The 21,630-nt window shown below is 51.2% G+C and overlaps 1 protein-coding gene across 1 annotated transcript; it reads right to left on the bottom strand.

Annotated features, from left to right (window-relative positions):
* Nucleotides 1-1,469: 1,469 nt before the first annotated feature.
* Nucleotides 1,470-20,630, bottom strand: SLC9A5 (solute carrier family 9 member A5). The gene is made up of 16 exons (XM_046680474.1): nt 20,424-20,630; nt 17,400-17,702; nt 15,720-15,883; nt 15,471-15,549; nt 14,988-15,165; nt 14,183-14,403; nt 13,758-13,960; nt 13,443-13,532; nt 13,275-13,345; nt 12,421-12,550; nt 11,846-11,934; nt 11,558-11,684; nt 7,462-7,632; nt 6,851-6,920; nt 6,042-6,176; nt 1,470-3,136 (listed from the first exon to the last, which is right to left on the bottom strand). Exons 1-16 carry the CDS (start codon nt 20,614-20,616, stop codon nt 2,664-2,666), a joined length of 2,697 nt encoding a protein of 898 aa, XP_046536430.1. The 5' UTR covers nt 20,617-20,630; the 3' UTR covers nt 1,470-2,663.
* Nucleotides 20,631-21,630: the final 1,000 nt, after the last annotated feature.

Genomic DNA, 21,630 nt, shown 5'->3' with positions numbered 1-21,630 from the left:
GATTCTGACACTAAAATCTAAGAATGGCAGCCAGCCCTCTCCAAGACCAGCCCCTTCACATCCCTGGGCGGCTGGAGCAGTCTCCCAACAGGTCTTCCATCTCTAGCCTTTCCTTCTCCCAATCCGTCCTCCACCTGGGGTTTCTCACATCCTCCATGTGGCACCAGCTACAGTTGAGCTCCCTAAAGCACATCACTGCCCACTCTCCCCAGATCACAATTCTCTTGGGCTGGCTCTCTGCTGCACCCACAATTCACCAGGGTCACTCCACTCAGCCCTTTGTGTCCCTGGCTGATCTCTCTGAGCACATCACTCACTGCTCCTTGCCTTTCTATATGTTTGTTCTAGGCATCTTCTGTTTATGCTGCGCTTTCTACCTGGAATGCACCCACCCAACTTTGCCCGTGTTGTCTGAGCCCCTACACACACACACACACACTCACACACTCACATGCATAGTGACTTCTCCCAAAGCCTTCCCAGATCTGCTCAACGCCCCACAGCACTTGCTGTGCCCTTTGCCTTGTAGTATAAGACCAAAAATGACAAATATTTATGATCCCTTACTGTGGGTCAGGCTCTGTACTAGAGTCTTCTCATTTTATCATGTAATCCTGACAGCAACATTATGAAATAAGTATGATTGTTATCCCATTTTAGAGATGAAGACACTGAAGCTCAAAGAGAGTGTGTAACATGCCTAAAGTGTCATTCTGGTAAGTGACAACTGGGACTGTTAACTACTAGGCCTTATCACTACCAACTGTAAACAACTTAAGGGCAAAGCCTAAGTCACTCTTCCTCCTCTTCACACTCTCTGCATGTGCGTCGTAACATTGAAACAGTAGATGTTTGTTGACCAGATTTTTAACCTTTGCAGTGTGTCAAGTCTTTCAGACCTATAGAGACAGAAAGTAGGTTAGTGATTACCTAGAGCTAGGCAGGGGATGAGGAGTGACTGCTAATGGGTCCAGGGTTTCTTTAGGGGATGATGAAAATGTTCTAAACTTAGATTGTGGTGAGGGTTGCAGAACTCTGTGAATATATTAAAAACCAGTGAACTGTACATTTTAAATGGGCCAAATTTTATGGTTAAATTTTATGGTATGTATGTGATATCTCAATAAAGAAAGATATATTTTTAAAAAGTCCTTCAAACACAGTGGGAATCAAATCTGGGACTGCTATTATCAGGGATTTCTATCCCTAGATGTTTCCGGATCCCATGTTACCTGATTTGTATCATAAACACTCAGGGTAACCAGCTCCCTTGAGATTGCCCTCCCACCCGCCATGTGCAAAACACTTTGTTTCATGTGTCCTACACCTGCCTCCAGGTTTTCAAGGAAGGACATCTGGTCCCGATGTGTAGTAGCTGCATCTTTGGGCAACATTGCATGTGACTTCTGGGGTCTCTTTCCCTGCTGGCCTTCCCCATTTTGTGGACTCCCAGTTCTGTGACCCTGTGCCCCTGGACTGTCACTGCAGGCCCGTTGTGAGGGAACTATATTGGGAAGGTATGGGTGAGGAGGAAGGGCCAGAGGGCCTAACAGTCCTTCCCAGGATCCCCCCTCCATTCTGTATCCATAAAGCCCTGGGGCAGGCAGTTGGAAGTTTCCATTTCCCTCACCAGATGTCCCTGTTGCCTCCCCAAAAAACCTCCAGACACATGGACACAGGACACTCATCCATCCAAGAGATGTTTAATGTATCTTAGGTACAAGGTACAAAACACAGGTGCACCTGCTAACCCCAGGAAAGTCACCTGCCACCCAGTCAGCCCCCTTACCACTGCAGCCAGGCATCCCAGCTCCCAGAGCAGTGGAGCAGTGGCCCTAGGATACCTGGTTCCTTCCCTGTTTGGGGTATGTCAAAGTGGTAATATGGGAGCCCAGAGGCCACTGTCTCCCTCCTCAGAAAACCCAGACCCAAGGATCTGAAAGACAAGACCCAGACTTGCACTCAAAGCAGCAGAGCCTGAGTGACCCTGGCTAAGAAGCAACCCTGATCTGAAGCTTGGCCCAGTCCTGCAGCCTTGGTCCTGGAAAAGAAGGAACTATCCCCCCAATAACTGTCAGCAAAGGGAAGGAGATAAAGCAAGTGCAGACAGATTCCTACTGCCCTAAAAAAAACTGGCTATGGATAGCTGACCCAACAGGGTAGCAAAGCCCAAGGTTGAGGCCTGCTCACCTCCTACCCCAATCCCTCTGAGAACCAGCCCCTTGAGGAGCCTCATTGCACTGTCCTTGAGCTGGTGCTGGGGAGGATGTGGAGGGCAGGAAAAGCCAGCATCAGCTGAGGAATGATGTCTTTGCTTTGGGGGCAAGAACAGCTGCCTAGTGACCCCAGGAGGCCCCACTGGGAAAGGGGCATCAGCTACCCAAGTCTCTAGGCCTAGCCCCTAGAAGCTCTGGACTGGGTCTTGAGCCAGGGTGACGGCCTTACTGAAAGGGAAGGTGGCAGGAGTTAGGAAAAGGGTGGTGAAAAGGGTCCCTCTGAGGACCAGCCCAGGAGACCCTCTGACCAACCCCAAGGGAGCCCAGTTGCTACTTCAGTCCAGGCCCCTCTGACCCCATGTCAGGTTGAGTGGGCTCCTCTGCCCATTGCTCAGGGAACACTTCCCACAGGGGCTCCGGCCTCCTGCTCCTCCCCAAGTCCCTGGGCTACAGCCGGCCACCTCTGTTGAATTGGATACACCAGTGGGAATTGGCGGTGCCTGGGCTAAGATGGGTGTGGTCCTCATGTCCCATGAGGGGCTGCAGCTCCTGCTGCCGGGGGATGTCAGCGCTGCTCTCACTGCGAGAACGGCCAGCCTTGGCCAGGCTGGGGGGAAAGGCAAAGCTAGAGTGTGGAACGGAAGGCAGGTCGAGAGGGGCCTGGGGCTCTTCAGCAGCCAGTGGGTGGGGAGGCAGACGGTTCATAGTCGGGGCCTGAGTACAAGGCGGGGAGGCCAGGCTCTCCAGGGACGAGATGCTCTGGTTCCAGCCTGTCTGCATATCCACGGGCACAATCTTGGTGGTTTCTGAGGACACGTAGACTGCCAGGTCCCCCTGCCCACTCTTCCAGGGTAGCTCCTTCTCTGCACAGGTTGGGGAGGGGGGGATGACGCGTGGACTTGGGCACACCTCAAGGCTCCCTGAGGACAAGAGAGTACACACGTGCTCGTTACCAACACAGTGGAATCCTTCTTGAACTTAAGCACACGTTCATAAATAAATTCATTCCACAGTTGCCATATTACATTCCTTTGTGCAATTATTTGATGAACACCCTGCCGAGGAGAAGCGCCACAACTGGTTTTGCTCCCTGTTGTATCCCCAGCACCTAGCACAGGGCTAGGCACACAGTAGTTGCTCAAGAAATATCTATTCAACAGTTGAAAATAATGAAAGCAAGTGTGAGGCAGGAAAAACCCCATCTGCGATCAGCCCTCACCTGACTTGACTTGCAGCACCAGTCTCGGAAACCACATCCTGCCAAGCCCCATCCCAGGGTGATACGGCAGTGGGGTGAGGAAGATCTCGAGGCTCCACGCCAAAGGCTTTGCTGCTGGGCACCTTGCCCAAGCACCCACCACAGCCCTTTGGTGGGACAGAGCCCGGGAGCATGAGCTCATGCAAACCTAATAGCAGGCTAAAGCTGTGCCGCAAAGGGGATGCCACAGCACAGAGGACATGAGCCGAAAATCCCCATACTGCTGGCAGCCAGGATGGAAGGCTCAGCCGCTGCATGACAGGAAGTCTGAGGTCCTGAAAGAGGAAACCTAGGAAGGAGAAGCCCTCTGGCCACCTACCACTCCCTGCTCTCCAAAGTCTAGCACAACGCCTTGCATAGTCTAGGTGCTCAGTGTGTATCTGCTCGTTGATAAAGTCCTGAGCAGTCCAATAAACGTGACTGAGTACATTATGAAATGTATGGATGCTGCGATGGGAAGTAAAACTACCTCTCTTGAAAGACCTGGAATATTAAACTTTAACTACCACAACAAAAATTAAAATAACAAGAAACTTCAGTGTTCACCTTTAGAGCATGCTAGGGAACTAATTCATTAGTCTGAAAACTGCTAAGTAAAAGGTGAAAGTCCAGCATTTATCCATTCTTTCCTGTATGAACTGTAGCTCTAAGTAACTAGTTGATGAGGGGAAGTTCTTTTTATAGAAGAATTCTTCCTAATAAATGCAGACAAAAAATTGATGTAAAAATCACCATTGTGCAACCCCTGATGAAATGCTGGATCTGGCAGAGATCATCAATGGCTGCGAGGACCATTTGAGGGAAAGTTGTTGGGGAACCTGATAATGAATGCATCAGGCTAACAACATCTGAACCCCGGGGTCAATGTTAACCTCACAAAAGAGAGACAAACAGATGGTATGTGCTTCCTGATTTGACACAACAGGAAGTACACCATCACCATCTATGAAGTATTCTTACCAAGAAGTTAAACTGAAATCTGATCTAGATTTAATAACCTGTTTAAAGGAATATAAGGGACAGAGAAACATTAAGTGACACTTTGGGAATGCAGTCAGCAAAATCTAGACAAGGAAGGACAAGGTTATTTCAATAAATACATTGCAAGGAAAAAAAGCAGGAGGCGGGGACCACGGACAAGTTGGAACAGGTACTTTGTTGTGGGGGCTGTCATGTGCAATGTTTAGCAGCATCCTGGCCTCTACTCGTTCAGTGCAACTGCACCCCTCCAGTTGTGGCGACCGAAAATGTCTCCAGACATTGCCACATGTCCCCTGGGGCACAAAATCACTCCACCACCCCCTTGAGAACCACTGCTCCTATAGGTTAAAAGAGACATCAACCAAATGCCATGTGTGGGCCTTGTCTGGATTTTGTATGTGTGTGTGTGAAGAAGATTGGCTCTGAGATAACATCTGTTGGCAACCTTCCTCTTTTTGCCTGAGGAAGTTTGTCACTGAGCTAACACCTGTGCCAGTCTTCCAATATTTTGTACGTGGGATGCCGCCACAACATGGCTTGATGAGCAGTTTGTAGGTCTGTGCCTTGGATCTGAATGTGCAAACCTTGGGCCCCCAAAGCAGAGCATGTGAATTTAACCACTTCACCACTGGGCCAGCCCCTCTGTCTAGATTTTTATTTGAACAAACCTACTATATTAAAAAAAATTAAGACAATCAGTGAAATTTGAACACTGGTTATTTGATGACAAAGATTTTAAAAATGATAATGGTATTATGGCTATATTTCTTACCGAAGAATCCTTATCTTTTCGAGATACATGCTGAAGTACTTAATTGATAAAGTGATATGATATCTGAGATTTGCTCCAAAAGAACCCAGTGAAGAGAGAGGCATAGATAAGGGTATAGATGAAATAAGATTGGTTAGGAGAAGGTGATTATTGAAGCTAAGTAATGGTGGGGAGTTTATTTTACTATTCCGTCTACTACATATTTTGAAATTTTCTATAATAAAACATTTTAAAAAGACACCTGAGGGTGCCTGAGCCAACTAGCAGTGATATTTAGCATTATGAGTGAGTTAGGTCTCCACATATGGAAACATATATATACTGCTTTTTATCCAGGGTAATGCCACTTTGATGACTCCTTACCCAGGTCAAGTTGCCACCCTCACCAGGGGCTCTACCTGGGCAGCTGTGCTAAGCACGGGTTGCAACAGACCCTGGTGTTAGGTTTGCTTGTCACCTCATTTTCCTCGCCAGACTGTAAAGGGAGGCAGCGAGGCAGTGAAAAGGCTGTGGGCTTTGGAGTCAGGTGGGTCAGATTCAAATTCTGGTTCTGCTGTGGGATGCTGGATAAGTCCTAAGTCCCTATGCTGTATGAGCTCACTCTCCCTATCTTGGTGGTTGTGAGGGTTGAATCAGATCATGTATGTCAGGTGTCTGATATAAAGGAATGCTCAGTAAATGCTGGTTGGTGAATAAATTAGTGAACAGGAAAAGGGAGTTGTCTGGAGTAGAGGCCATGAGTGAAGCGAGAAGAAGCCAACTGCACAGCTCCAGCTTGCTCCAGAGGGGAGGGAAGCTGGGAGGAAGCCATTACCTGAGACCTTGCCCTCTTGAAGAACCTCACTGGTGGCGCGGGCCACAAAGATGATCCCCTCGTCGTCCTCCTTCTCTGTCTCTGAACTGTCACTCTCCTCCTCTTCCTCAGACTCCACGGTTAAGATCACAGCAGCTGGACAGGGACAAGAACTGAGTGGGGGTGGCTAGCCCAGCAGCTGCCTCACACCCTAAGCCAGCTCCCTGTCCACCCAGGCAGAGCCCGTGGTTGGCAGAGGCACCTGCTTGCTTCTCTGGCCATTTCAGCACTGGCCTAGGGAGTTGGGGGCTTGAGAGGAAGGGAAGTGAGACTCAGAGCCCCAGGAGGCAACCAGGGAAAGCAGAATCCTCAGAGGAAGCCATGAGGGAAGTCACACTTTCCAGATCCCCCATTCTCTTCTCAGCCCCAGATCCCATCATCAACTGAAAACACAAGCGTTTGGAGAGCTGGAAGGTCCATCAACGTTTAGCTCATCCAAACTCCTGGTTTGCAGACGGGACACCAGTCCCCAGGGTCCACCCTCCTTCAAGGCCAAGACCAAGCTTCCCCTTCTCCATGACACCTTCCCCAAGTCCTCAGAGCTTATAACCTGCAGTTAGCTATCAGATGCCTCCTGTCACAAACTGTCTAATAACTACTTAGAACATGTCCAGCTTTGAAATCAAGTGTGCCCATCTAGTCCCTGAGGGGAAGAGCCCCAGCTCACAGCACTGAATGCAGCACAGAGGAGGTCCTTCGGGACTCTGGCTGGTGGGCCCCGCCCTGCCCTCCCCCTCCCATCCTCTACCCTACCCCCACTCCCTGCTTGCCTGTGTCCTGAAAGCCCAGGTCTCGAGGAGGTTTCCCATTTGTAGCCTCAGTGTTAGCCACGCTATCCTTCTGAAGACCAAAAGAAAAATCCTAAGCCTCTGGCCCTGGCTCCAAACTCCAACCCTGTCATCTGGTAGGGTCAACAGGAGGACAAGTCTTCATAATGTAGCAGGGGAGACAATCTGTGTCAATCCCAGTGGTTACTATCCCTTGGCCCCTCAGGAAAGTGTGGAGTCAGTAACCCACACTGCAGCAAGGACTCTCACTCCATCAGCCTAGGCTGAATTAGGGGCTCATGGAATTGCACAGCAACCTTCGCCCCAAGGAATCTGCCTTTCTCCTGCTTGTTTCACCTCTGCTAGGAGGACCTGCTCTTTCCCAGCAGGTAACCACATGGTCAAGAGGCTGATCTCCCTCTAAAGGCCTCACCTTATACTTCTGGGGCTCCAGGAAGATGCAAGAGGGAACCCAACTGCTGCAGCCACCAAGGTCCTGAGGATTATCCAACTAAGGGTCCCCTTGGGCTGGATTCCAACACTTGGGGGCTCAAAACTGCATGCTGTCAGCCTCCAGCCCCAAACAGGAGTCCCAGAGAAAGCAAAGCACGTGCCTTCTTGCGGCCAGCCTTGCGGGGTCGTGGCTTGCTCTTGGTGAAGCAGATGTTGTGCTTGGTGGACTTGAAGGACTCCAGCCGCCGCTTCATGTTCTGCTGGAAGATCTCCTTGTCCTGCCGCTCCTGTGCATCCTCCGAGATGAAGTGGCGGCTGCAACTGGCTTTGTACTGGCAATGACAGCCCACCCTGCCATGAGACTGGTGCCTGCCTCCTACAGGAACCCCAGGCCACAGCCCCAACATGTTCACCATAGGCCCTGCCAGCCCAGTTTTTCCAGAACTAGCCATGGATTAAAAAAAAAAAATACCATAGGAACCCAGCCAAACACAGTATATTCTCAGTTCACTGGGGAAAAACTTTATCCCAGAATTTATCCCCTCAAATCTGGCTTTCCCTATCCCCTACTGCCCTCTCCCAAATCTCCTCTGATTTGAAGTGACAAGGGGCAGGGGACCCTGTCTCTTGTCCCTTGGGACTACTATGAGATGATGGGAGACATTTCCTTCTTTGCACCTGCATTTATCTGAGCCTGGCCCACACACCTGGCCTACCTTCCCCCTTCTAGCTACTCAGGACTCTCTCCAGCTGGCCAATTCTAAACCACCATGACACCTCGGGGTGCACTTTAGACTTCCATAATCATGACACCTTGGACCCTCTTGGTCCCAACAACTACCTGTGCCTAGCTCAGGACCACCCCATCATCTGTCCCTTCCAACTTTCTCATAAAGACCAAGCCCGCTACACAGCTTAGACTGCCTCCCTCTCTGCCCTCGGCTAGTTGGCAGCCTTTTCATTATCTAGCGCTAATCCCCCAAAGTTTACCAGCGTGTTGCAAGTCAGCTTGTCTGCACCACATCCCCAGTCTGGTTCCTTTCCTATACCTCATATTCCCTGCTTCCCTGAACCAGTTCTAAGAGCTCCCTTCAAGTCTCCCATCTGCCGTCCTCCACCTACTCACCCAGAGGTACTCCTCTCTCCTGGGTGAAGGGGTCCAGCTCCTTCACAGGGCTCATCACTCCCCAACCCAGGCCTCCTCTTTGCTCAGCACACTCCTTGCTGCCTCCATCAGTTCCCAGCTCCTCTTGTTTCTCCACTCTCCTGCATCTTCAATCCTTCCCTCGCCACTGGCCCCTTCCCCTCTGCTTTTAAGCATGCTCCCTCCCTTACCTCCTTGAAGAAAGCCATTCCATTGATGCCATTGTCACCCGTTTGCTGCCAAACTCTTATACTTTGATCCTGACACTTTCCCTCATACCCATTACTTCCTTAAATATCAGAAATACAACTCCAGGGTCCGCAGCTCCACAGCGCTGCCTTCTTCGCGGTCACCAGTGCCATGGCCTCTGGTTAGGCACTCGCCTGACCTCTGTGCAGCATCCAGCCCTCCAGGACACCCTCTGCTACTGCTCCTCCAAAGTTTCCTTCTTTCTTCTCCTTTGCTGCTTCCCTTTCCTTTTCTTGCATGTACACTCCTCACAGTGTTGTCCTTGGCGCTCCTCTCTCACCTCTGAATGCTCTCTCCAGTGAACTTATCCATTCTCTCAGCTTCAGCTAGCCCAGCGATAGAGATCTCTGGTTCCCAAACACTAGCCATCAGAGCAGCTGCATTTGAATCACCTGGGGCTTAATTTAGAGCACAAACTCTTCAAACCATTCCACACTACAGAATCAGAATCTCCAGGAGGTGAAGGCAGGAATATGTATTCTAGCAAGCTCCCCGGGGGATTCAGATGTAGCCAGGTAAGGAAACCTCTGATGTAGATTTCTTCCAAATCTCTATCTTCAGCCCTTCTCTCTCTCTTAAGCTATAAACTTATATTTCTGGCCCACACACCTGGCCCCCCTTCCCCCTTCTAGCTACTCAGGACTCTCTCCAGCTGGCCATTTCTAAACCACCATGACACCTCGGGGTGCACTTTAGACTTCCATAATCATGACACCTTGGACACTTCTGTCTCCCTCTCTAATGATATTTCTGTGAAGAACATGAGGAGTTATGGTATAATTAAGTGGATTTAGAACTAGTTGAGTAACCATACCCCAAAAATGCTTGATCCATGTCAGTCTGGAGGAAAGTCTTTAGTAGCATGCCACAGGGCTCTGTCCTCAGCTCTATCCTGTTCAACATTTTTATGTTGATGTGGATGAATACAAAGTTAACAGGCTTAGCAAATTTTCATAGGATGTGAATCTGAGGAGATATTTGGTGGCAGACAAAGGATCCAAACGATGGAATGATGGGCTAAATCAAATAAGATGACATTTAACAGGGATAAGCACAATCTTATTCCAGGTTTTTTTTGATTGACTACACAAGAACTAGTTGGACTGAACCCATTGACCAATCTTACACACACAAATCCATAGACAACCAGTCACTGTGAACATCCTGATGTCACACAGTAAGAAACACATAGCATACCTACTGAATGCTCCTGAATCTGACCAGGCCTTTAGACTTAACTGCCACAAAATATGAGGGATGGAGGGACATATTAAATACCACCACTGGAATGCAATCAGCAGAATCTATAGATGGGAAATTCTCTGATACAAAGTATCCAGTTTCTTCAATAAATAAATAACAAGGGGAAAAAAGGAGGGAGAAGGAAATGTTACAGATTTTTTTTAATAAAGAGACATATTTACCAAATGCAAAGAGTGGACTTTATTTGGATCTTAATTTAAACAAACCATCTGGAAAAAGATATTTATGAACATTGGATATTTGATATAGAAGGAATTATTGTTATTTGTTGTGATAATGGTAATATATATTTGTTTTTTAAGAGTTCTTACCACATAGAGATACATACTGAAATATTTAGAGATGATATGATATGATATCTGGAGTTTGCTTTAAAATTAAAGTGTGGATGGGTATAGTGGGGGTACAGAATATAACAAGATTAACCATGCATTGATAATTATTGGAGCTGGGTGATGGATAAATGAGAGTTATTTTATTCTCTCTAGTTTTGTGAATGAGTGAAAATTTTCCTTAAGAAAAAAGTAAACAAAACAAAATGAGAAACCCACAGGTTGGATGAGACAGGGTTTAACAGCCATTAACTGAGGGAGACATGGGGGTTTGCCTGATTGTAAGGACAATATGGGGCCTCAGGGTGGTGAGGGCCAAAGCTGGAGGGATTCTGGGCTGTGGGAAGAGAATGGCAAGTTCTAGAACTACAAAGGTGAGAGAGCCCCTCTGCCCTGCCCTGGCCTACCACAACTAGAGCAGCACCTTCCATCCTAGGCCTCATTTCTTATGACCCAGAGAAGACACACCAGGGAGAGGAAATGCTGGCCTGAGGGCAGGGAGGCCTGTATGAAAGGGAGCTGTCTTGAAACCCTTGAAGATTTATTCTGCCGAGCTGCAGAGAGTCAAATCAGGACCAGTGGGAGCAAGTTAAAGGAAACCAATTCTGTCTCAACAGTATAAACAGCCTTGACTGTTAAAACTGCCAGGAATAGTAATTCCTGGCTTCCCATTTCAGAAAGATTCAAAGTAATGGCTTGCTGCCCCCTTGTGGGGTTGCAACAGATTCCTTCCTGGATGGGCTGGGCCTCGCCAGCCCCAAAGCTTGGTGACCTGCATTGGACTAACTCACATTACCTAAAACAGATGTCTGCTTTCCCCACCCTAAGCTGGTCCACAGGCATCCTCAGAAGCACTCCTGCTTCTGTCTGTGACCCCATCAAGCCCTCTGGACTCTGTCTGCTCTTCTCCCCTTCATGGCCAATCGCCCAGTCTATGTGCTCCTCTCCCTTCCCACCACCCAGCTCTAAACCACAGTGCTTCACTCTGTCTTCCCAAGTGGCTCTCCCAGCCTCTCAACTAACCTCTCCAATTTGATCTGCACTCTGCTACCAGAAAAGACATCTTTAAACAGTGCTTGCAGCAGGCCAACCCTTTCTCAAAAAAAAAAAAGCTAAACGTTATTACTGACAAGATAAAGCCCACACTCTTTAACTAGGCATGTATTGCTTTCCACAAGCTGGTGCCAACTGCCCCTTGAACTGTGATCATGGCCTCCCCAGACCACCCCACACTGCCCCTTGGAACTCCTATGTTCTGCTTGCTCTCACCCTGCGGCGTGGCTTGTAGAGGCCTCCACAGAGCAGATGGTGCATCACAGCATCCTCACGGTCCCGGCCACTGCGTACTGTGTCAATCACCTGCAGATCCAGACACGCTCCACTGCCACTCTCCCTCCTGCAGGATGCAAGAAACATGTATACTGGGGAGGGGCCAGGAGGCACAGGCCAGGGGAAGGGCAGAAGCAAAGGTGCTCACAAATCCTCCCCAGAAGGGATAGAAAGAGAGGGCCCAACAGAGAGGAGCTTCAGGAAGGGGAAGGGGGCTGAAGGACTTACAGCAGGTTAGTGACAGAGGTCTCTGCCATAGAATTGCGGCTGGGCATAGAGGGCAGAGTGAGCCCTGTAGAGGACAAGACGTGGCCCCCCTGCAGGAGCCAAGACAGAGGTCAGACAGCAATCAGATAGACGGCAGCCCGGATAGTCAGAGGGTAATAAAAAGATTAACAATAGTTAACACTTATTTTGCTCTTTTCATGTTCCAGGTACTATACCAGGCACTTTACATACTGAATCCACAAAACTGTGACATACGTATTCCTATTCCTGCTTTCTTACAGTTGAGGAAACCGAGGCTCAGAGAGGATAAGTGGCTTAACCAAGGTCACAAGCCTATACATGATAAGAATTAAACCACATCTGTTGACTCCAGAGTCCAGCTGTCTCCCCACCTTTCTGTCCTGCCTACCAGACTCTGAATGTCGGCCTCAGGCCAGGCTGGTTCCTGCAGCTGTCACTTCACAAGACCATGGAGTCTGCTGGGAATTCTCAAATCCCTGCTCAGGGCCTGCCTGCTTGTTGCCCCTTCATGCCCTGCTGGCCACCTGCCCACCCACCACTGGCTGCTGACCCACCTGGTCCACAAAGCTGATGGCATCCCGGATGTTGAGTCTGTAGTACACATCCCAGATCTGGTCCCGGATGCGGTAGGCTGACCGCCGCATCAGCAGCTGACTCAGGTACTTCTTGTCAAACTGCTCCCACCTACAGAGGATGCCAGGCCCGGCCCTGAGTGCCATCTCCAAGGCTCAGCTGGCTGGCCCTTCCTCAGACAGGGCAGGGGCACCACCAACACTAGCCTGGCTCTCTTGGTATAGGCCTCAGCCCGGGAGAACTTGAAGCTAGTCCCTGCCCTTATGGAATTTACAGTGTTATGAGAAAGCCTGACATTAACTGAAGTTATTAAAAATAACTGTAAAATTGCAACCATGACAAGAACTACAATGGATAATTATGGAGTATGATAGGGATTTGTCCTAGTCGGGGAGACGAGGGAAGTCCTCCCTAAAAACTTGATGCCAATGGCGAGATCTGAAGGATGAACAGAGGTTAAGTAGGTGAGAGGGAGGTGAGGGAGTGTTCTAGTAGAGAGAACAACAAAGGTCCCAGTGGCCCAGGCAGGAGGGAGCATGGTGGGTCCTGAGGTTCTAAACCAGGGTCCATGTAATTAACAGGGAGACAGTCAAAGACAGAGCAGAGCACGATGAGGCTGGAGTCTGGCAGGTACCAGATCATGCAGGGCTGGGCAGGCCTCACTGGGGAGCCTTGTCTTATCCTGAGAGTACTGGGATGCCACTGAAGGGCTTCAGGCAGAGGTCGCCCAGCCTGAGTCTGGCTGTGTCCCTTCTCAGAAGTGTGGTACATCCCCCATGCTGCCCTGGCTGGTGGGGCTGCTGCTGCTGAAGGAGCCTCGGGGCAGCTCCCTCACCTGTCCCTCCAGTAGTGATAGCCATGGTGCCCCACAACGTCCTCCACTGCAGCCAGAATGTGGTCAAAAGTCTAGAAGGGGGGTGGGTAGGGGGACTGGATCAGGACTCTGCTCAAAATAGGAGAAGGGAGAGAGGGACTGGTGGAGGGATGGGGTTCTGGTACCCACGTGCTCATGCAGCTCCTGGTTCAGGGTGGGTTTGTGATGCTCACTCCTCTTCACCTTCAGCCACTTGACCAGTGGCTTGATGGTCAGACCCTATGGACAGGCAGCAGGTGAGCCCTGCCCTATCCAGTTCCCTGCTGCCTTTATCTCTCCATAATTAGGCCTCAGCTTCTGTACCCCCACCTCACTACACTCAAGGTCTGGGAAGTCAGGCCCATGTGTCCCTCAAGAGGAAGAGGAGTCCCTGTCCCATAGGCTCCAAGCTTCTCCCAGGGCCTGCTGGACCCTCTCCCCACCCAGCCTTGTGAGCACTCCCACCTGCACGATGACTGTGAAGAAGACCACCACAATAGTGGTGGCCACAAAGTAGTCCTTGGCAGGGACCTTGGTCCTGTCCAGTAGGATGACGAGAGCGAAGGCCACAGCCCCCCGCAGACCCCCATAGGACATCACCACCTGGTCAATCTTGTCCAGAGGGACCAGCCGGAACTGATTCAGCACCCACGTCTGCAGGACTACGCCTACAGCAGGAGGGAGGCCAGAAGGAGCAGGGCGTTGGGAGTAGAGGGCACTGGGAGTGGATGGCACCAGATATCTGGGCTAAGGTCTGACAGGGTCTGGGATGGGTGAGCAACAACGGGAGGCTTAGGGATTGACAAGGTTGTGGACTCAGGTTGGGGGATGAGTTGACAGGGGGAGGAGGGCAGGAAAGAGAGTGGGAAAGCAGAGGGTGCCAGCGATACCGAGGGCTCGGAAGAACAGGATGAAGAAGAGGGTGCCCAGCACCAGCCCAGAATCCCAGGCCCACTTAGAAGAGTCCACGGCTGAGATGCCAAGCAGCATGAAGATGACAGTCTCAGCGCAGCTGGCTAGAGTCTTCATTGTGTATTTGACAGCTGTGCGTGACTTATGGGAGATGTTGGCCTCCACATACTTCTTACAGCCAAGGCCACACATAGTCACCCTGGGAGAGAAATGGAGAGACAGGGCAAGTGAGGAGGGGTGGCAGGAGGCACAGCCTCTGGCATTTAAGCATGCTGCAGGAGAGGATGTTGCCCATCACAGGATGTCAGACTCTTAGAGCTGAAGCCCAGGGAGGCATGGAGACTGTCCAAGGATAGGTAGTGGTGGTCCTGGGATAAAGGTCCAAATCTCCAGGCTTCCCACTCATTGCCTCCTGGAAGGGAAGGTGGGAGAAACATGCTCTGACTAGCATACTCTCTGAGGCACCTTTTGGAGTGCTGTGGCCACCACAGCCAGTGGCACCAGGCCTTGAAATCTACTTCCAGCTCAGCCCATACCCCAGAGAACACTTCAGGCAGAGGAAAATTGGGTTCTGGGGTACCCAGGACAGTTCTAGAGGCAGATCCTGGGACACTACCATGTTCCATGAGATTTAATGTCTCCCCATGGAGTTTGAGGCTCCCACTACCACAAGGGTTCAGGGAAACCTATGGATTCCTCAGGGTCCTGCTTCTGTCCATGCGAGGAGCAACCATCTCCAGTACCCCCTCCCAGCTGCCTGCCTGCAAGGGCCCCAGGACTCACGCAAGAATGGCGGAGAGCGAGGCCATTTCAGCAGTGAGGTAGGCTGCGTAGGCGAGGAGGAAGACCAGCAGTGGCTCGATGATGCGGACCCGCTTGGTGAAGCGTGTGGTCAGGGCCAGGAGGAAGGCAAAGACTAAGCCCACGGCTGCCCCGCCCAGACTGACCACAAACAGGGAGGCTGGGGGAGGAGTTGGTTGTCAGCATAACCCCTGGCCCGGACCATACCCAGGCTGACAAGACTGCTTCCTGGCAGGGAGTGGAGGATAATGCCCACCACACTCCCCGGGGGTCAGGATGCCAGAGCCAGGACCCCAGGAAAGCCCCTCCTTCTCAGGTTCTCAGGGCCCCATTTCTCCATAGAGGAAGAAAGGGAACGAGGCAACCCAAACAGCCTCCTCTGTCCTGATGCAGTGGTGGGGCAGGGACTCAGCAACCTAGGGAAGGGAGACCTCCAGTGCCAGCCGAGAGCGGGGAAATACTGACCGACTCCCTTCAGGTAGTCAGTGGCCTGTACTTTGGCAGAGCCCATCTCCACAAAGGAGTTGCAGACCTTGTACAGCACCTGAGGGAGAAGAGGAGAGTCAGGAGTGGGGGGGACGGCAGCAACGGGGACTGCTGGGTGAAAGCTGAGACCATATTTCTTCCCCAGGGGACCTGGGGAAGGGTCTGAGCCTGCTGGTCAGACCATGGCAGCCTGGGGTCAGGGAGTGGCAGGCAGCTGAGCACTCTCACCACGGTGACTGCATCATTGAGCAGGGACTCGCCAAAGACGATGATAAAGAGAGTCTCGTTGACATGCACCTCCTCAAAGACAGCCAACACAGCCACAGGGTCCACTGCTGAGATGAGGCTCCCAAACAGCAGGAAGTCCAGCAAGCCAGCCTGCACTCTAGTGGCTTTCAAGGGAGAGATGGGGACAGTAATTGGTGAGGCTCCTACAGCGTTCCCTGCGACAAGCCCAGACTCCACCCCAACTGTTAAAACAAGGATGCCCAGAGAGGACTTGGGATGGTGAAGAGAGAGTAGGCCTGAAGGTCAGGAGACTTGAGCCCAAGGCCTGGCTTTGCTGTTTTCCAGCTCTATGATGTTGGTGCTATCATTGTCACATGACTCCTCTTAAGCCATGCCTCCTCATCTGTCTATCTCACAAGATGGCTGCAAAAATCAACCCAGGAGATGGTTAAGAGAGTTCTATGTAACCTAGAAAGCTAAGGTGGCACTGACAATAAAAACTACAGCAACACTAGCAATAATCACCAGGAGGTGGAAACTGGCTGCTGACTGGCTTTATTAGGGAGAAGAACAAAAGAGAGCACTTTCTCCCACACTCCTGGTTCTCAGCTTAAGGGATATGACACTCACAATTCTCAGCAGGAGGGGGAAGGGCTATCCATCTATGAGGGCTGAATATAGTATGAAAAGCACCCACCACAGGTAGGACTTGAACATATCATAAAATCTGTGTGAGCCTCAGTTTCCTCGTGTATACACTGGGAATAATAATAGTACCTACCACAAAAAAATTCTTTATTTAGCCAGTGCTCAATACAAGGTAAGTATCCAATAGATATTACCTATTATTAGGATTACTATTATTATTATGATCTGATGTCCTCCCTTGCCTTCCTGCCCCAAAGAGTTCACTAACCCATTAGGAAAACCAGGTTGGAGTCCCCAAACCTCCCCTTGCACCTTGGAAGAAGTATGGATTAGCAACATTCAGGGTTGAATGGATTTTGGAGGCAGGAAGTGAGGAAGAAGGGAGCAGGACAAGGCAGCCTGAAGGTAAAGAGCCTCAGTAAAATGGATCTCTCTTGCTAATCTTGCACCTGATATCAAACGAGTTTAAGGGCCTCTATTTCTCATTAAATAGGACAAATTACACCCCGACAGGGATGCTATGAAGAGTCAATGGGATAAGTAAAGAGAGAACACCTAGTGTAGTGTCTTGCATTCTGTGGATGTATAATATGTATTTATTAAAAATAATAACAAAAACAGAAAACCACTCTGATGTGCCCTGGGCAAAGCCAGGATAGCAGGCCCTCACAGGAATGGTGAGCTGTTCCTCAGGGAAGCAGGGCTGGCAAGTGGCAGTGTGGTAACAGAGGGCAGAAGGCAGCAGAGTAGTAATGCAGGCTTCCCAGTCACGGCAGCCCACACACAGCTGGGAGCCAGGCCCCTGCTCAGCTGTCATGCTGCAGAAGCCCAAACTCAACTGGCAGAGACATAAATGAAGGCTGAAGGTCCATCTGGAGCATTGCCTTGCACTCGAGGTGGGAGAGACCTAAAACAGAGCTCTCAGGGCCTGGTTTTTGCCAATATGGGATCTCCAGAGCTGGAGGAGAAGGGAGTTGGGTGACGAGTCTGGCAAAGCCTCCCTCTGCCAGCCCAGATCTTAGGGTCACTCACCCACAAGTCCAGCCTGCTGCAGGCCCCAGAGGGCAGCGCCTGTTGTGAAGGCATTCCAGAGTGTGCCCACCACGGCATAGGTGAGGATGGCACCCAAGTTGTCAAAGAACAGCCGGCTAGGCATGAAATAGCCAGAGTCCAGCACAATAGGAGGCAGCAGGAAGAGGAAGAAGGTGCCTGGCTCTAGCTGGTACTCAGCTTTCTTGGCCACAGCCAAGACAATGCCCCCAAGCACGAGGCCCAGCAAAATCAGCAGGCAGCTCTCAGGGACCAGAGATGTCACCTTCCGAGACAAGTGAAACACTACAATGCAAGAAGAGAGCAGGAAGTATCAGTTTATGGGGCGCACACACACACACACACACACACAGTGGCCTACAACTTCCCAGTCTTATCAGGTTATTCAAGGTCAGGACCCCTGACCCGCAGGACTGCAGCCAAAGTTGTTTCTTGGTGCCCCTGTCATGGTAACCTAGGCCTTTGCTTGCTTTTTCCATTTCCAGAAATGCCCCTCCTCTCTACCCTCATCCTCAGGGGGCCTCACCTTTCTCTGATCTCCCTTATCCATAGCCATTATTTGAACCTTAGCAAATGCTACTCAGCATATATGTATGCATAACATAGCTATAAAAATCAGGACCTCTGGAGTCAGGCTGCTTGGGTTCAAAGCCTAGCTCCTCTACTTACTAGTTATGTGACCTTGGAGGAAATTTCACCCCTCCAACTGTGAGTTTTCTCATCAGCAAAATGGGACTAAAAATAGTAATGATCTCATAGGATTGCTGTAAGGTTTAAATAAAACAATCTACTCAGAAGCTCTTAGCCCAGTACTTTATAGTAAGCACTCAATAAATGTTACCAATTATTATATTATTGTGTCCTGCCTCCCTAACCAGACCTATTGCAAACCATTCCTCCTAGGAGCACTGTAGACTTCCTAAACCATGTGCTTTTCGTTCTATAGGATTACTAAGGATTCGACAGTTTAAAAAGCAATGGGTTTAGCAGTCAGAAGAACTCCAGTTCTTCTTCTGGCTCCATCACTTTCTAACTGTGTGATTTCAGGCAAATTATTTAATTTACCTGAACTTCAATTTCTTCTCCTGTAATATGGGGGAAATACCCATCACACAGGGTGAGGAGAAAATGATACAGTGTGAATGTGCCTAGCAGGATGTCAGACATTTGGTAGCTTCTCAAGAAATGCTAGTTAAATATGACTCTGGAGGAAAATAATAACAGATCTGTCCACAGGAAATGAGGAGGAGGTATGAAATGGGTTCCTAGCACTACTGCCACTCCTACCTTTGTCCCCTAAAGTAAACTCTTTTGGCTTTCCCTTGGGCCCTGAGACCATGAGTAAACACCTACCCCCATACAGTCCCTGGGGTGGGTAGTGGGAGAGGCTTCCATGTTAGTCTATGTAAGACCCAATGCCAAGACAGTGCCCTTTGGAAGTGGTACTTGAAGGCCCTAGGACAGTGCCTGGCACATAGTGGGACCTACGTAAATATTTGTTGAATAAAAGGGGGGAAAATCTCCTAGCAATGAAGCTAGGGGAAGGTATCCCTGAATGTTCCACCTATCTTTCCCCTCCTCTCTGAAGATTATTTTTTTGGCTGGTAAGAAGCAAGTTCTCTTCTCTTACCTCCAGAGGAGGTGTCATCCAAGCTAGGAAAAGCACTATGATTTATGGGGGAAACCACAGTCATTGAAGGAACCCTCATGCAATTCACAGACTTCTCAACAAACCCAATTCTTGGCTCCCAAATCTGAGGCTCCTCCTATCTTATGCTCATTGTTGCCAGCCCCTAAGGTAAGTTCAGTCATAGATCTCCCACACTTATCCCTACCTTTGGTCGCCCGTTCCACTCCTTCAGGGACTCTATTCCATCCTCATCTCCAGAGCATGCATCAACCCCAGCAGTGCAACCCCAACCCATCACAAAGCCTATTCTCTGACAGAACTAGGCTCCCTGAAGGCATTTCAAGCCCCATTTTGCATTATTAATGGGCTGCCACAGCAGAGCAGAATGGATACTTCTTCTGTTCCTGCCCAGCTCCCGTCCCCCACAAGCAGTGTCCCTGGGGGAGGAGTGGGGCAAATTCTAGGCTGTGTGGTTCCTACATGAAGACTTTATTGGTGAGACTAGAGTACAGGCTGTGCCAGCATAGATGGGGAGTGAGTAGCAATGCTCAGCTATAATTAGTCACCCCCACAACAGAGCCTGCACAACAGAGAGAGGGAGGAGGGTCTCGGGTGGGAGGAGGGGCCACTGGCTGCTCAGAAGTAGGGAGGAAGGGGCAGAAGCAAGGCAAGCAGCTCTGTTCAAGGAAAGGAGTCTGAAGCACAACCTTCAATGTTGTGCATACGGAAGAAGGTCGGACTATGAAAGCATCTAGCACGGGCAGCACATAGTGAGGCTCCAACAAATGAAAGTTTCTTATTCCCTCAAGTGGGAAGGATGGAGACTTGAATTGGGGGGCGGAGGGTTCCACAGCTAGGCACAAGAGGGGGGCATCTTTAGGGGAGCACAGGGGGGCTAGAGGAAAAGTGGCAGTTTAGTATCCTAGGAGAATGGGCACTTGGACGTGGTCTCCAAGGAAGGCTGCTTTCTCAGGACCAGGATGCCTGAGTTTGCCGGAGAACACTAGCCCCTCAATGTCCCACATGTCCTCACTCCTGACAGAGGTTTCCAGGAGGCTGGGGATTGATGGAGTACAGGCCAGACCAAAGGGCTTACTGTAAGGGGAAGCGGGGATCAGAGAAGGCAAAAGTCTAGGTATAGGGCTGGAAAGAGCTGGGGCAGCCCTTTGAGAAGGTAAATGCCCAGAGCTCCCACGCGAGAATGGGAGGAGGGAGATCCACAAGAGGCGGCGCAGGAACTGTGTGAGAGCCCGGATTTGTGGAATTGCAACCTAAGTTAGGGCACTGTGCGAGAAGCCGGCCCGGATCTGGGGACTCGGGGCTGGGGGCGGGTCCGCTGCCGGCTGCCGGCCTGGCGCACGCACACACGCACTCACCGATTTTGGCCAGGCTGGCCACCAGGATCCACAGGGCTACCAGGTAGGGTGCCTCCACCTCGTGCCACTGCCAGCGGAAGAGCGTCAACCCTGGGGGAGGCTCGCCCGGCGACCCCGGCTCCTGGGTGGGCTCTTCGGTTGCTCCCGCCCCCGCCAGAGGCAGCCCCAGCAGCGGCAGTGCGGCGCGCAGCATCCTGCCGCCTGCCTAGCCGCCCTCCCGGCACCGCACAGCCGCCGGCCCCGCGTCGCCGCCGCCGCCTACCGGTCACCCCCGCGTCACAGGCACGTGGGGCCTGTTCCCCCCAATCCCGGCTCCGATACCCCCAAGCCGGGTCCGGACTCCGAGACCCTGCCCCAGGCGTCCGTACTCTGGACCCCTACTCCTCCCCTCTAAACCAGTCTCAGCACTGGAAATTCCCCAGTGCAGCCCTCCCTCAAGTCCCGCAACCTACTCCCTCGAGTCCGCTCCCCCAAACCTTCCCAAAACCTCCCCCGACCCGGATTCAGAGCTGTAAGCGGCCACGGCCCTCCAGGGGCACCCCCGCATCCCACTCGCCGGAGGCGGCAGCCCGCTGCGGGAGGGGCAGGGGTCTCCCGGGGAGCGGTGTCCAGGCGGGAGGGGCGCGTCTCCTCCAAGGCAGGTGCCGCCCGGCGGCAAGCAGCAGACCCCTGATACTGAGGCCGCGGGCTCCGGCGCTGCCACGTGCAGACAGCAGGGGGCAGTGCGCCGCCGCCTTCCGCGCCGCCCTCCGGAGCCTAGGACCCCCTTCGGGCCCCCGCCCAGACCAGAGCTGCGCACGCGCACTGGGCGCTCCCAGAAAGCCGTGATGGTCTACGCAGTCCCCAATGTCCCCAGAAACTCCAAGGCCCAGACTGGGCGCAGCTCATTCCAGGCTGAGAAGGAGGCTTGTTCCTCTTTCTCTCCCAAACCGAGGGGCACCCAGCTTCTCTTTCCCTTACACTACGGGGAAGTCTTCTCACCTTTTCCATGAAATTTAAGGGAACTATCTTCTTTCCCTAAACTATGGAAAACCCAGCCTATCGATTCCCTTCAAACTAAGAGGGATCCACCCAACTTTTCCCCAAACTCTAAGGGGCATTCGGCTTGTCTTGCCCCAAACTGAGGAGGACCGTCTCCACTTTTCATTCAAGCTGACCCCATTTCTTCCCCAAGACTGAGGGAAACATGTTCTACTCCCCCTCAAAC

This window comes from Equus quagga, chromosome 13 (assembly GCF_021613505.1).
Source record: "Equus quagga isolate Etosha38 chromosome 13, UCLA_HA_Equagga_1.0, whole genome shotgun sequence".
Lineage (NCBI taxonomy): Eukaryota > Metazoa > Chordata > Mammalia > Perissodactyla > Equidae > Equus > Equus quagga.
Note: the sequence above shows the minus strand (reverse complement) of the source record. Positions and strands in the feature narration are given on the sequence as shown.

Bases quoted from the DNA above. Each gene is read 5' to 3' on its own strand.
- SLC9A5 (XM_046680474.1), bottom strand. From the start codon at position 20,616: ATGCTGCGCGCCGCACTGCCGCTGCTGGGGCTGCCTCTGGCGGGGGCG. The intron at 17,703-20,423 runs GTGAGTGCGTGT...CTTGCATTGTAG, and splicing joins GGCCAGCCTGGCCAAAATCG to TGTTTCACTTGTCTCGGAAG. The intron at 6,177-6,850 runs GCAAGCAGGGAG...GTCCCTGTCCAG, and splicing joins CCTGGGCTTTCAGGACACAG to CTGCTGTGATCTTAACCGTG.